This window comes from Diadema setosum, chromosome 10 (assembly GCF_964275005.1).
Source record: "Diadema setosum chromosome 10, eeDiaSeto1, whole genome shotgun sequence".
NCBI classification, from domain to species: Eukaryota; Metazoa; Echinodermata; class Echinoidea; order Diadematoida; family Diadematidae; genus Diadema; species Diadema setosum.
In genome coordinates, this window is record NC_092694.1 from 19009064 (window position 1) to 19024052 (window position 14989).

The following is a 14989-nucleotide window of genomic DNA, read 5'->3' on the forward strand; positions in this document are numbered from 1 at the left end:
CCACAGGGTCATGAATGGGTGAGAGACAAACCCTCCAATGTGCTTCAACCGTTTCATGCAGCACGAAAACCGATATATTGGACTGCGTAACGCTTACACTATGGATTTTATGTGGGTCACAAATGACAGAAAAGATATTTGGAACAGAGTATGGACATACTACCACAAGTCATATACCGACATTTCATTCTGGGGCAATAAAGAAAAATGTAAGAAAATAACACTTTTTTAGACACCAAAATTTCTTTTTTGGAAGCTACAAGTCTCGATGTTATTTTCACAGGTTTATCCTTGTAAAGCCCCAAATAACATTGCGAGTTTAAAAGAGGATAGTTTTGCCTTAAATTTGCTGAATAGATTTTATCATTTTATGGCTTCTGAGGCGAGATATTGCAATTGTCCTGCAACGCTTCCCCAGCGGTTTTGAGTAAGCATGTTGTTTACTTTATGCAAATAAGGCAGCGAGGTCAAAAGCTTTTAGCCAATTAATGACACCGTATTGCCGAGCCTGAATCATACCCTGTACAGGATTTTCTTCCCTATAATGCATTAAATGAACAAGCAACTTTTAAATAAATGTTAAGATACAGTAACATGAGAGAGATACGGTCAGGTATTTCCTGGATTTACCACAATCTTTGGCCAAGCTATTGCTATTGGTCTTATGAAAGATATTACAATCCCATGCCACTGAAGTACACATACAATTTTGTATCTACCTTGCCAACATTCCGCATAGTTACAAACACAATGGCAAAATGACCTGTTTGTTTATATCCCATATTCTTAAAGGAGCATTCCAGATGATTTTCATAATTTCACATCATGTAGTACAATTGTACATAAACCAACAGCTCAATGTATAGATTTGTGGAATTTCTTGTGGTCCTTGAGTAGAGAAACAATACTCTGAAATCTCTCAAACAAATTGCACTGAACAGTGTTGATGACATAGGAGCCTCACATATTTCAGAAATGCAGCAGTATAATTCTATTACAATACCACTTGCTTAACAAGTTTATCTTCTTTTGTTCTGCTTTCCTGAGCCCCAACTCATATATTCTTATGGTGAGGCTGCCATGTCATCATACTTGTTCAGTGCAATTTGTTGTAAATTTTGAAAATGTTCTTGTTCTTCAACTCAATCACTATAAATTCTGAAACTCTGTACTTGGTATACATAACTAATTTATAGTTGTTTAACTGTAAAAGTCTGAAAATCATCCAGAGGTCTCCTTTAAACATCTGTGCCAAATATCTGTCAGAAAATTTCTCCTGTGGCACAAAGTCTTACAGAAGGTGCTTTATTAAGGAAGTTCATTAAAATTTTGACCTTCTTGGATTGCACCAATATTTGAACTTGACAGGCATAATGAGATTATGAACGTGTGTTGTTAGCTTGGTGGTCATACTGTAGTTCAAAGCTGTGGAAAGTTATTGAGAGTGCAACAAATTGTTGATGAGGCTGCTGCCACTGCAGACGACAGAAAAGTGAAGCTCATGTCTTACTGCTGCTATGCAATCGAGACAAAAATTAAATACAGAAGTCAGATTTATCTTTTGGATTTTGAAGACATCAACATTTGCCTGAAGAGCCTATTGATGTGAATTAGTCCAAGTATCACATCTTGTGAACAGTAGATTAATATGTGAGTACATAGCATTCTGCACAAGATCATGCTTTTTATTTTCTCACTATGCAAAAAACAAAAAACAAAACACAAAACAAAACAAAACAATGCAAAACAAAAACAAAAAAAAGATAAAAAACCTTACTGTGATTGTCCTATCATAAGTCTTCCAAAACCAGCACATCAATAGGGTTAACGGTTTCAATGGTGGAATAATTACTTTCACTTCAGATAAGAATGAACAACTAAAATATGTCACTTACACACACAAACATAAAGATAGAAGCAAATGAAGAATTACATGAATTCAATGAAAACTAAATACATATACATCACATTCACAAAAGTACACACATACACAAACACACACAAACAAGTAAACATTAAGAAAGGCATCAAGTATAATCCTGGATCTCGGCATATGGATACTAACACAGGAGCACAATCTTGGAACATAATCATATGAAATGCAGACATTTCAGGAATACTTTCAAAAAGCATTCATGCAGCTTGGATGTACCATATTACAAAATGAGGCCTTTTCCCTTTCTTAAAAGCATGGCTACACAATCCAATACAAACATTTGAGAGAAATTTGATGTCCATCAAATGCATCTTCAAATGATATATATTCTAAATCAACCTATACTGCAAATAGGAACAGGACCACTGGTACTGACAGTGTAAATAAATCTGCTAAATGAAAATATTTCATTCCAAACTCTTTCATGAATTTTGAAGAACATGTACATCTCAAATACTGTCATATGAACAAAGATTATTTGATAAACATCACTTCAATATAGCACTTATAGCATGAATGTTTAATTCTTGACCACACTTGTTTATTTTTTCCCCCCATTTTGAAGACTCAGTACACTTCAGGTTGTCCCATTTGTCGAAATTATAGTAAATTGGTGTGGTTGACATTTTGCATTAGTGTAAGTGCTCTGGTGAGCTCTTAATAAACCAAACATGCCTGTAGTTAAAATGGTCAAAATAGAAACTTTAACTTACTGCCCCTTGAAATAGAGGGATGTAGTCCAGATTGACATTAATAATAGATCAACAGGTAACTAATCTAAACAATCTTAGAGTTAGAATCCAACTGTCAGAAATACTGGCCAAGCCCAACCAGTCATTACACTTCTCTTCAAATCACATTTATGGCAAGTAAAGTGAAGTAACTTACGGATTGGTGTTATCATATTCCTGATTATACAGCTCATAGCCGCCTTCATACTGCTGGAAAATGTGGGTAAAAAGAAACATATGCAAAGTACCACAATTATTATCTAATGCAATCAACCTAAAACATTTCTAAAGCCATGATTAAGCAGAAAAGGCTCTGATATGTTAAAATTGACTTCAAAGACCTGGTAGTGCAGGGAAACACGGGTTTTCTGATTGAATTGATCTTCATTTGCTGGCCACCGGGTTACATTCCAACACTACAAATAGCGCCTGTCAATGAATATTTATATCAAAGCGTACTCTCATTGGTAACAGTTGACTTTAGTCGAGATTCTTTGGCTGTGTGTGTTCTTACATAAAGATCAGTAACAAAGCTACACACAATTCGTTACGGGCATTCTCTAATACATTCAAGCCAGACCAGCCTTCCCACTCCATGGACTCCCCCACTACCGGGTCTTATAAAGACTTCAAATCAATCACAAGTTCCCAAATCAATCGCAACTTGCATTGCAGCTCTCAATAAACTTGTGACTGATTTCTATCACAAGTCTTTATAAGACAGGGCCCGGATCTTTAAAGGGGAATGAAAGCTATATGAGTGCATGTGCACTGAGAGAATGCAGCAATATTAATAGAACATGACAGTGAAATTTTGATGAAAATCAGGCAATCCCATCAAAAATTAGCCATTTTTGAAATTTTGGTGCAGCTATCACTGGATGAGACTACTACTGACAGTAAAGTTTGTGACGTAATGTATAGAAACCAATATAAAGAGCATGTAATAAGAAAGCAGCTAAATGTACGAAAAGTACCCATTCCTTGGACTTGATGCTGGCATGTATATTATGTTTAAAGGGGAAGGCTAGTAACTGATCAGTGGGAATCAGTGGAAATGGTGGGAGATGATTGTTCCAATCCTTATGGGATTCATTCAAGAGTTCATTGTATATCTATTGTTGTGTGAAAATGATTTGCTTCAGAACGGTCTCATATTCAAGTAATGTGCAGATTAATGCTCCGTCACTGACCAGGGACGCTAACCTGGAAGCATTAAACTGTACATTACTTGAATATGAGACCATTCTGAAGCAAATCATTTTCACACAATAATAGATATACAATGAACTCTTGAATGAATCCCATAAGGATTGGAACAATCATCTTCCAGCATTTCCACTGATTCCCACTGATCAGTTACTAGCCTTCCCCTTTAAGGACAAGTCCACCTTCATATGCATGTGAATTGAGAGAATGAGGCAATATTATTAGAACACATCAGTGAAAGTTTAACCCTATTCTAACTGGGGGGGGGGTCAAATTGACCCCCCCCTTGACGTTTTGCGCCACGATTTCGCAACGCGCAAAGATTTTGCCGCGTCGTTTCACGACTTTTTTCATTAAAGTCTCCCGCATATTTTGAGACCAAATTTGCGACGTCTGGGTACACCGTTTTGAAGTTACGTAATGTTTTGCATATGCATGTCAACCAAAAAACAGCTCAAATTCATGATATTGTGTGCAAATCCAATGCAAATTGTGTTTTTTGGTTAAATTGATATATATTAGATTATTTCAACTTTTAACCATTGAAATTAATCAATTCTAGTGTAGATAAGCCTGAAAAAGTGCCTGCAACAAATTTTGGCAAAAAAACAATACAAAACAAAAGGTCGAAAAAACAATAAAATACATAAGAAATTAACAAAACAATAAAAAACAAAAGAAATTGATTTCGATTGTGCTAATTTTTTTCAAGAAAATTGTTTGATGTGTCTTGAGGAATTCTGACACAAAAATTTAGCAATCCTCCTGTCTTTTTAATGGAGTTATAGGTGAAAATATGATTTCATGCACAAATTTGCATAATTAATTTATTAGAAATAGAAAGGCAATATTTTTCTATTGTATGACCATGTTATCTTGTAGTTTATATCCAGCTCAATCTTCAGGCAAAATTTCGCGGCGATTGCACGATCGGCGGCCGAGATCTGAAGGGGGGATCAAATTGACCCCCCCTCAGTAAAAACTTGGTCTCAAATAGCCCAGTTAGAATAGGGTTAAGGAAAATTGAACAATCCATTCAAAAGTTATGAATTTTTAAAGTTTCTGCACAATCACTTGTGGATGAGAAGACTACTACAGCTTATGATGTTACATGTGTAGAACGATAGAAAGAAAATATTTATAAAGAAATGTCAACATATTTTCACTTTTCTTACATAATAAAAGAGCACTTGACTTGCCTCTTTCAGAAGGCAGGGGAATAATATCACCCATAGCGTATGACAGTGACAAGTCGAGGGAATGTGTATTTTTTACAAAAATCAAACTTTGTGAAGTTCTATGAATATTTTCTTTATATCGTTCTACTCACGTGACATTATAAACTGTAGTAGCCTTGTCATCCAGCCGCGAGTGTGCAAAAACTTTAACCCTAAAAGGGCCGGGGGGGGGGGGTGGAATCCGCCCCCCCTCGACGTTTCGCGCTATAATTCTGTAACGCGAGAAGGCCTCATCGCGAGGCTTCTTGACTTTCTTCGTTCAAGTCTCGCGCAACTTTTGAGACCAAATTTGCAACGTCCGCGCATACTTTTGCGAAGCCACGCCCATTTTTGTAACGGAATGTCGCTCCAAAACGGGCACAATTTTGTGATTTTGTGTACATTTCCTATGGAAAACAGTGCTCTGTCATGAAAGGCATAAAAACCTGATTATTTTTACAGTTAATCACTTTCATTGATTAATTTTGTGCTAATTATGGTAGAAAAGTGGTCAGTGACAATTTCCAATGAAAAAACAAAGAAAAAACAAAAGTTGAAAAACAGAGAAATACATAAGAAATTCTAAAACAATAAAATACATAAGAATTGAAATGAGTTTTGGAAGTTTTTGTGATGTACAATTGTTGAATATGCTAAAACAGATTTACAGATCAAAAATTAGACTCTCAATGCTTTTGATTAAGCTAAAATATCACCTTGAGCTTAATTTGCATAATTAATTAATTAAAATTAGAAATTGATTGTTTCAAAAAATCTTATGACACAATCTTGTAGATTATGACGCGGGTCTCACGCATGCAAAATTTCATCGCGATTGCACCACCGATGGCCGAGATCTCGGGGGGGGGGGGCGGAATTCCCCCCCCCCGGTCTGAGCATAGCCAAAAAAGCCCGGCCCCTTTAGGGTTAATACTTCATAACTTTGAACGAATTGTCCAATTTTCCTCAAACTTTCACTAATGTGTTCTACTGGTATTGCTGCATTTCACTCGATTTGCAAGTGGAAAAAAAAAATTCTGAAGTATTTTATTGTTTTTTGAATTTCTTTTGTATTTCTCTGTTCCCCCCCCCCCCCCTCAACGTTCTGCGCAATGTATCACTATCGCGAAAAGCTATCGCCGCGATGTTTCATGACTTTTTTCTTTCCAGTCTCCCGCATCTTTTGACACCAAATTTGTGATGACCTGGCGCGCAGTTCCGAAGTTGCGCATAAATATGTATGTGCATGTCAGACCAAAAATTGCTCAAAACTGTGAATTCGTGTACAATTTCAATGCAAATCAATAAATAACATACTTTCTTGTTCGGAACAATATCGCAGACAAATTTCATCGAAAAAACATTGAAAAACATTATGTCAAAAAAACAGAGAAATACAAAAGAAATTCAAAAAACAATAAAATACCTAAGAAATTTTTCTGATGGCACAATTTTTTTCTCATACATTTGCTAAGGACACTAAAAAGAATATTTACACAAAAAATGTGCCTGTTTTGGGCTTTATTTTGTGATTTATACCAAATTGTCTGATTTCATGCATCATTATGAATAAATTAGCAGAATTTACTATAAATGATAATTTTTTTTTCTTAAGTTAACTTCATGGTACGTTAGATTACATCATAGGCAATGTATGTGCCAATTTTCGTCACGATCGTGCCATCAACGGCCGAGATCTGGAGGGGGCCTGGAAGGCCCCCCCCCCCCAGCTCTCTCTCTATCATCTACTATAAAACAAGGAATGTTCGCATGCATTTTTATTTCGCAAAATTCGCGAGTGCGGAGATTCGCGAAATTAAAATGCACATGAAAGTTCGTTTCTACACCCCTATGCATTGAATGCCAGTGGCAGTTCGTGAAAATTTCATGCCGCAAAGAAAGGTCGTCGGCTCCAATTCGCGAAAAATTCTTGCCGCGAATATATCATGTTTTACAGTACCTAAATAGGCCGGCCTAGTTAGGGTTAAGGGTAATATCATTCCTCCTGCTTTCTGCAAGAGATAACTCAAGTGCTCTTTATGCATTACACTAGGAAAGTGATAACATGTTGAATTTTCTTTATATTTTCTTTAGACAGTTTTCCATCACAAATTGTTGCAGTCTTCTCATCCAGTGATTGTGGCACCAAAACTGGAAATTCTGAACTTTTGAATGAAAATATGCCATTACCATGGCAACACATTTTCGGGTACAAACACAAAGATTTGCAACGGACCGCCTGACCGCCAACCGCCCAACTGACCGCCCAACCGACCGCCCAACCGACCACACGCTGATTCTACATACCCCCTTATACACTTCGTGTATGTGGGGGTATAACTACACATGGGATTTTCCTCCTAAATGCATGCAATAAGGGATGCCCACCTAAAAGTATTTGGAATTGAATATCTATTGCCCTCATTGGAAAAATTGCTCAAATACAAATTAGGTATCTATGACGGTGCAAATGACAACTCAAATCCACAGAGTACTGGTAAAGCATCTCTACATTTTACACAAAAATGAGAATAGAAAGGAAAAGGAAAATCAAGAAAGTATCATTCTTACTTTTATCAATACAATTTCAAGTCATTACCATCACAGTAACAATTCTAATTCTTAGTGGAAAAGTGAGCAAAAAAAATGGGATTCCATCAGGAGTCAAACCCGAGACCTCCAGATTGCTAGACCGGTGCTCTACCGACTGAGCTATAGAAAGCCCTAGTACAGTGTTCCTCCCAGAAACCCTTAATTCTCAATGCTCGGGTGGTCAGAAGCTATAGCAGTGTGTTTGTGTGTGACACACACGCATACACTTAAACCTGGCATAAATTCTTGTTACATATATGTAACTGAGAATGAATCATCCACAACGACGAGTCTGTTTTTACTCACGAATTCATCAGTTGGTTCCATTTGTGATCCAAAAGAGGGTGCACTCATCCGAGGCCCGCTGGAAGCACCTCTAAACCCTGCCCTTGACATTCCTCTTGAGTTGCCTCTTGTAGGGGTCCCTCTAGATGGGGCATGTCCTCTTGTCATGCCTCCTCTCCCTGGGGGGCTTCCCATTCTGTAAGAATTCAAAATAAATATTGAAGACTGACAGAATATCTAGTGCACTGGCACAATTTTTTTTTTCACATTTGCGAAGGACACTAGAAAGAATATTTACACACAAAAATGTGCCTGTTTGGAGCTTTATTTAGTGATTTAGAGCAAATAGTCTGATTTCATGCATAAATTAGCATAATTCAGCATGAATCATAACTTTTTCAAAAATTAACTTCACATTTTTCAAGATTGTGGCACAGGCAACGTGCGTGTCAATTTTCATCGTGATCGCGCAGTTGACAGCTGGGAGAACCCCCTCCAGCTTTATCATCTACCTATTAAAATAGCCCTGCCTAGTTAGGGTTAATTTCAGAGATCTTGGCTCCTTGTGAAATTTATGAAGATTTCATGCACACGTATACTAGTCTACAAGGATATTTTCTTGTTTTGTCATGACACAAGCACTCATAATTAAGAATTCATTCCATTGAAATCCTATCAGAAATTTATTCTAGACTTAAAGGACAAGTTCACCTTCATTAACATAAGGATTGAGAGAATGTAGCAATATTAGTAGAACACATCATTGAAAGTTCTGGTGCAGTCACCGCTGGATGAGAAGACTACTGCAGTGTATGATGTCACATGCGTACAACAATACAAGGAAAATATAAAGAGAATTTCACAAAATTTCATCTTTTGAAAAAAGTACACATTCCCTTGACTCGTTACTGACATTTGTTATGGGTAATATTATTCCCATTGCCTTCAGAAAGAGGCAAGTCAAGTGCTCTTTTATTATGCGAAAAAAGTGAAAATATGTTGAATTTTCTTTACATTTTCTTTATACTGTTGTACTCATATGACATCATGAGCCTTAATAGTCTCCTCATCCAGCGGTTCCAACACAAAAGTTTTCAAAATTTATAACTTTTGCAATGATTGTCCAATTTTCCTCAAACTTTCACTGATGTGTTCTACTAATATTGCTGCATTCTCTTAATCCCTACGTTAATGAAGGTGAACTTGTCCTTTAAAGGTACATGGTCCCGGTGGTTTAATCAAATGCGTACGCAGGTGCACGGCGCAAGTTTCCCATAGAGACCTATGCTATCACTCCTCTTTAGCGCTTACGCTGTGGCCCACTTCCCCCGAGTCCGAAGAAGTCCGATCCACTGTAGCCAGTGGTCCGATCATAGTTCAGTTCATGATTCGGCTGAGGGGATGACAGCTTTAGCAAACTTCTTTTGTGATGTCATAATAAGAAACACATGCACGCACCCTGGCATTACTACAGCCTGCGTGATACGCAGAGAAGACAACAAAGGCAACGTTACTTTTATTAGCAACACCTGCGCGCTTTACTCTTGATGACAGTTCAACTTCGGCAATCTTCGTATCAACGCTAACGGTGATCGGCAGTATCATCAACAGCGCCCTCTACACTACCGGGACTATGCATCTTTAAATAACCTATAAAAACTCTCTGTATGAAGAAATCCACATATATAGAAGCAATGGCAATCACAAGTACTGCACTCCCAGAGGCACTTACAGATAATTGTTGAGTTCCTAAATCTTTCACACTTTATCACTTCCTATATTTCTGTAGTGCCAAGATTATTTAATTCTGAAACATAAATATTTGAACAGTCCTACAGTATCTATCACATGATTTCTTTTCCCTGACGATTTTACAGACTACTTTCTCCTGTATACATAAGTTTAATTATGAATTGACATATCGTGCACAATTTACCCTGACAACATAGCTATTTTTTTTTTTTTTATTTATTTTTTTTGTTGTTGAACTGATACACAAAGTGATCTTCTCCAAATCCTCTGGAATAATGGGTAACCTCTGTAATGACACAACAAATAAAATATGCATGTCCTATAAAAGTGTCTACTGACTTACTAAGTGTCAGTGAATCCTTGACCTCACCTTGTTGGACCTCCAGGCATGTGACCGGGTCTGCCTGGGTGGGGTGGTCCCATGGCTCTCATGGGATGCATGCCACCCCAAACTCCTCGGCCCATGCCCCCAGGTCCTCCACCCCGATGCAGAAGTACTCTACCCCCACCAGGCCTGGATCCTGTGACGCTGGGAGGGGGTCCCGTGTAAGAACCACTGATTACTGCCAGTTCCCTCAGCTGCTCCTGCCTTATGTCATCATTTGGATCCTGCACAGAGGAAATTACAGGATGAACTAATTTAGGCTAAACAAGCACTTTGCTTAACTTGCTCTGAAGAATGCTTCCACATCTACTTCTATCCAAACCAAACTTCCTCTCTTGGTATTGAAAAAAAAAAATATATAAAAACGATCTGTGATATCCACATAGATAATCAAGAAAATGTCAATAATCTCATTACAGCAAATTGATTTTGCCCCCTTTCAGAGAAGATGGGACCATGCCCTAACACTTTAATTCTTCATGTATCAGTGCATTGTGTACATGATACAAATCATCTCTCTTCTATGTGTCATCTTATATTGCTCTTAAACAGGTTTGCCATAAAAGCATCACCGATTGAGAGGAAAATTGGAGAGTGAGAAAATCAGTATCATATCAGGTTTACCCACTGAATATGTACAGGGATGGAATTAATTTAAAACTGAAAGCATCACACTCATTGGAGATTTGTAATCATAGGACATGACGTGTATACTAAACCCTATCAATATGACTTCCATCCAATGTTTTGACACTTGATATTAAGTTGACAATATCAAGAGTTTTGCAGACTAATTTCCATATGAGAGTGTGGCATGGAAAGCTGGCTTAAGTGATAGCTGATACACTCATCTACACTAGGCAGCATCCCTGTTTTTCACCTGGTTCAAAACATTTCACACTGGTCTTGTGTACAGCACACACAGACATGAATAAACCACTTGTAAGTAAAACAGTCAAATCCATGTTTGAAACATCTGTGAAAGGTGGTTTCTGTGGCAGTTTGAGCTGCTTCTGGCTCATTATAAAAGCAAAGCAATTCAAGTGATGCCTTGAGCACCTACAAAATATATTGCATTATGTTGTACTTGTGTTCTACTGTATATTGTGCACATATGCAGTACACACAAAAGTAATTTGCGTAATAGAATGTAACTAGCATGCAAAAGACATTTGAGGGGTCCAAACCCAAACAAGATCTTGAACAGATATGTCGGCAGTATACAAGGATCAGCAACTTGATTTTAATGAGACTGTATAAACAGGGTACTCATAATAGATTTGACTTACTGGAACAAGGTATTTCTGAACTTCTCCGATGCTATGTGCTAATCTGTAGTATGCATCACTCGCTGAACCAAGGACTTCAATTTGGACATGGAGCTCTTCATTGAGATGTGCAAATTTTTGGCTGCTTTCTTCTCGTAGCTTTTCCTCCTGTTTCAAAACGTGTGAAAAAAAAAATCATAGCTTTCATCTTGAAATAAGTTCAGCATTGGGCTTTACATAGGTATCTCACTGGCTTAGAGACTATTGTAAGTGGCGACCTGGCGGCTACTCGAGTTTCACTGGTCATGGAGTGGTTGAGATGTCTCCGTAACATCTCCTGAAAACTAGAATGGTATTTTGGGAGTCGCGAGAGAATTGTACATGTTTGATCTTTTTTTTGAGACTTTTTCCATTCTTCAGCTGGTCCAGGAGACATCTCTGCAACGTCTGTGTGACTTTCCCGCAGCCTTGCAGGGAACTATTGGCGACCGGCTGGAGACATCGAGGAGACATCTCCATGACTTCCGGGCAAATAAGTTATCACCTTGTTCGCCAACATCTTTGACGTTGCCCTGGATTTACCTTGGTGACGATGCAAGCCATTTTTGGGTCATTAGAGTCGCAGGAGTCGCTGCAAAATCTCCTCCATTGAGATAGGCCTTTTACTGACCCTCTATACATTAAATCTTGTTCCACCTTACATTAACTCACAATCATACAGTTGTTTAAAACATGTTTGAAGAGTGTCTATGACTTGTATGCTGCTAATCTGATATGGATATTCTTTTTTTTTATCATCATATCAAGTTCTACCTCTCCCAACTCTCCCCCACATAAAAAAACAAACAAACAAACAAACAAACAAACAAATCCACCCCATACCAAACAAATAAACAATTAACTTTCAAACAATTCATACTGATCTCCATTTTTCTTTTTCATTCTGTTCTGTTCCCCTCTTCTACAAAATGCTAACATTTCTGGTGGTGCAAAAAGCTGTTCAAAAATAAACATTCTTTTTTAGCTAATGTAGGAAGTCATCTTGTTTATACTTTTGCATTCATGACCAATTCTTTACTTCATGAGCTATTTACACCAGTGAATGAAAAACAAATGTTATTTGAGAGATTAGGTGAAATATCTCATTCTATACTTTGACCATGACCTGAAATCTTTGTCCCCAGAAACAATGCAAAAACACAATAACAACCTGTCTATTTTTTACAATTTATGCACACACCCAACTTGATTAGGCTAATCTATTTACACCTACAAGTTACTGCAGTAAAAAGGTTATGGTGTACGGACAGACCGACATACAACCAGTCATGCACTACCTCTTGCACAGCCACATGGCAAGGGTACTGAAAAAGAAATTTGGCCCACTTGATACAGTACCATAAACCCTTCATCCTACCTTTTGTTTGTCTCTCATTGATCCTCTGCCAAGTATGGCTATCTTTGTGCCTGTCTCCTCCTGTAATCTCTTCAGTGAGTTTCCTCTTGGGCCAAGCAGCTTGCCTACAAAGTTGAACTGAGCATAAGGGGGAAGATAATTAACTGTCTCTCTCTCACACACACACATAAAGCAAACAAGTTCAAGTCTTTTGTCAACTTACATACCAGACCAGAGTATGATACCCTTTTTAGTAACTCATGCATTTTTGACCTGCTCCTGGCCCAGGCTATAACAGCCCACGCCAAGCAGTAACTAGAAATGTCGCTACAGCGACTGGTTATACCCCCGCCAAACAACATTTCATAAGCTTTGGTCAAAACAACATTTCATAAGCTTTGGTCAAAAAACTGAGGAAGTAGTTAAATCCGCAAGATCTTTCCTTGATCTTCTGCCATTAATATGCCGTTACCATGGCAACGTACTTTCGGGTACTGTCGAAAAATGCGTCTTGCACATCTACAACCAAAGGCACACATCTGTACCAAGTTTCATGGAAATTGGGCAAAAACTGAGGAAGTAGTTTGCAACACAAAATTTTCCATCATTTTGGCTCATAATATGAGCTGTTACCATGGCAACATACTTTTTGTCACTGTCAAGAAATGTGTCATGCTGACCTATATCCTAAGACAAACATTCAATATGAATTCCATGAGAATTGGAAGAACACTGATGAAGCAGTTTTGCCATGAAGCATTTTGCCCTATATTTTACCAATAACATGCCGTTACCATGGCAACGCACTTTTTGCCACTGCGGAAATATGTGTCTTGCACATTAACATATTCAGATGAACATCTGTACCTAATTTCATAAAAATTGATCAAAAACTGTGGGAGGAGTTCGCGACGCAAGATTTGTACCCATTTTTGCCCATAATATGCCGTTACCATGGCAACGTACTTTTGGGTACTGTCAAAAAATACATCTTGCACATCTACAACCCAAGGCACACATCTGTGCCAAGTTTTATGGGAATCGGTTGAAAACTGAGGAAGTAGTTCGCGACGCAAGATTTGCAACGGACCGACCGCCCGACCGCCGACCGACCGCCCGACCGACCGCCCAACTGCCCGACCGTCCGCTGATTCCTATATACCCCCTTCAAACTTCGTTTGGCGGGGGTATAAAAATTGCATTCAATAACTATAGCAGAGCTGTGCTACTTTTATGATGACCCAGTCATGAACTCGGCCACATAAGGGATAACTGCCATGGTAACTGAATGTGTGGTCCAGCGGAGGCACAGCCAGGGAATCGTGACTTTTGATCGTGGAAGGAATTTTGGCTGGGGCCTGGTGCTGCTACTGTTCATTAACCATTTGGTCAGTGCCTGGTGCAGGCTTGGCACTGGCATGGTGCTGATACCAGCCAGTGCCAAAATAGCCCAAGCTTGGCGCAGGCTAATTTGGCCTGCGTTATTCATGAACTCAAAATTTTATGACTTAGCCTGGGCCTGGCCCTCACCAGAGAGCTACTGAAAGGGCCGGTACAAGATATACCACTACAAGTCCAAAATTCCAAGAAAAAAAAAGGGGGGGGGGCTTTCATGAATGATGATATGTGTGTTTTCCATCCCTATGTTTGTTTTTTTTTATGATTTACTATGACATTGTGTATCTTTGACTCAAGGACTCACAATCTATTAATGTTCTCACATGAGTACAAATCGCACTTGGCTTATAATTGGCAGAGGCTTGAAGAGTTACAAGAGTTATAAAATAAACTACAAATGTCTCTGAGAAGACTTGTATGCTTCCACCATATTGCATTTTTCTTCCAGTAGGTAGTTCATCTTGATGATGCAAATAGGCAGTTTTCACATGATTAGCCAAAAATCTAAACGACATGTTTGACAGCACAAACCCAAAACATGTTTGAGTGGTTGTGTTACTTGAATCAAGGTTCATTTGGATGACAAAATTGTTTTAAAGAGCAAGTATTCAAGAATTTGAGCATTTTCACTTGACCACTGACCCTTGCCCTTTGACCCCATGATCCACAACTTTCTTCAAATAATCACTGACTGGTAATATACATAAAAACCCACTTTCAGAACAAAAATTTGAGCTTATTTAAAAAGAATGGGAAAAAAGAGTGAAATTATAGAAAATTTTCATTTAAATACATACAATCATTAAAGTTTAGTATTTTA

At 38.1% G+C, this 14989-nt stretch overlaps 1 protein-coding gene across 4 annotated transcripts in view; it reads right to left on the reverse strand.

Annotated features, from left to right (window-relative positions):
• Window positions 1-14989, reverse strand: part of LOC140233637 (KH domain-containing, RNA-binding, signal transduction-associated protein 2-like) — a 58470-nt gene that overhangs the window by 26119 nt on the left and 17362 nt on the right. For 2 of the 4 annotated variants that reach the window (XM_072313743.1, XM_072313741.1), the window contains exons 3-7: window positions 12793-12909; window positions 11397-11543; window positions 10093-10331; window positions 7992-8166; window positions 2825-2874 (exon numbers count right to left, since the gene is read on the reverse strand). In XM_072313743.1, the coding sequence (XP_072169844.1) occupies window positions 2825-2874; window positions 7992-8166; window positions 10093-10331; window positions 11397-11543; window positions 12793-12909 (728 nt within the window). Of the gene's footprint in view, window positions 1-2824; window positions 2878-7991; window positions 8167-10092; window positions 10332-11396; window positions 11544-12792; window positions 12910-14989 lie in introns of all 4 variants that reach the window. The other 2 variants (XM_072313742.1, XM_072313740.1) reach the window with 1 other exon arrangement.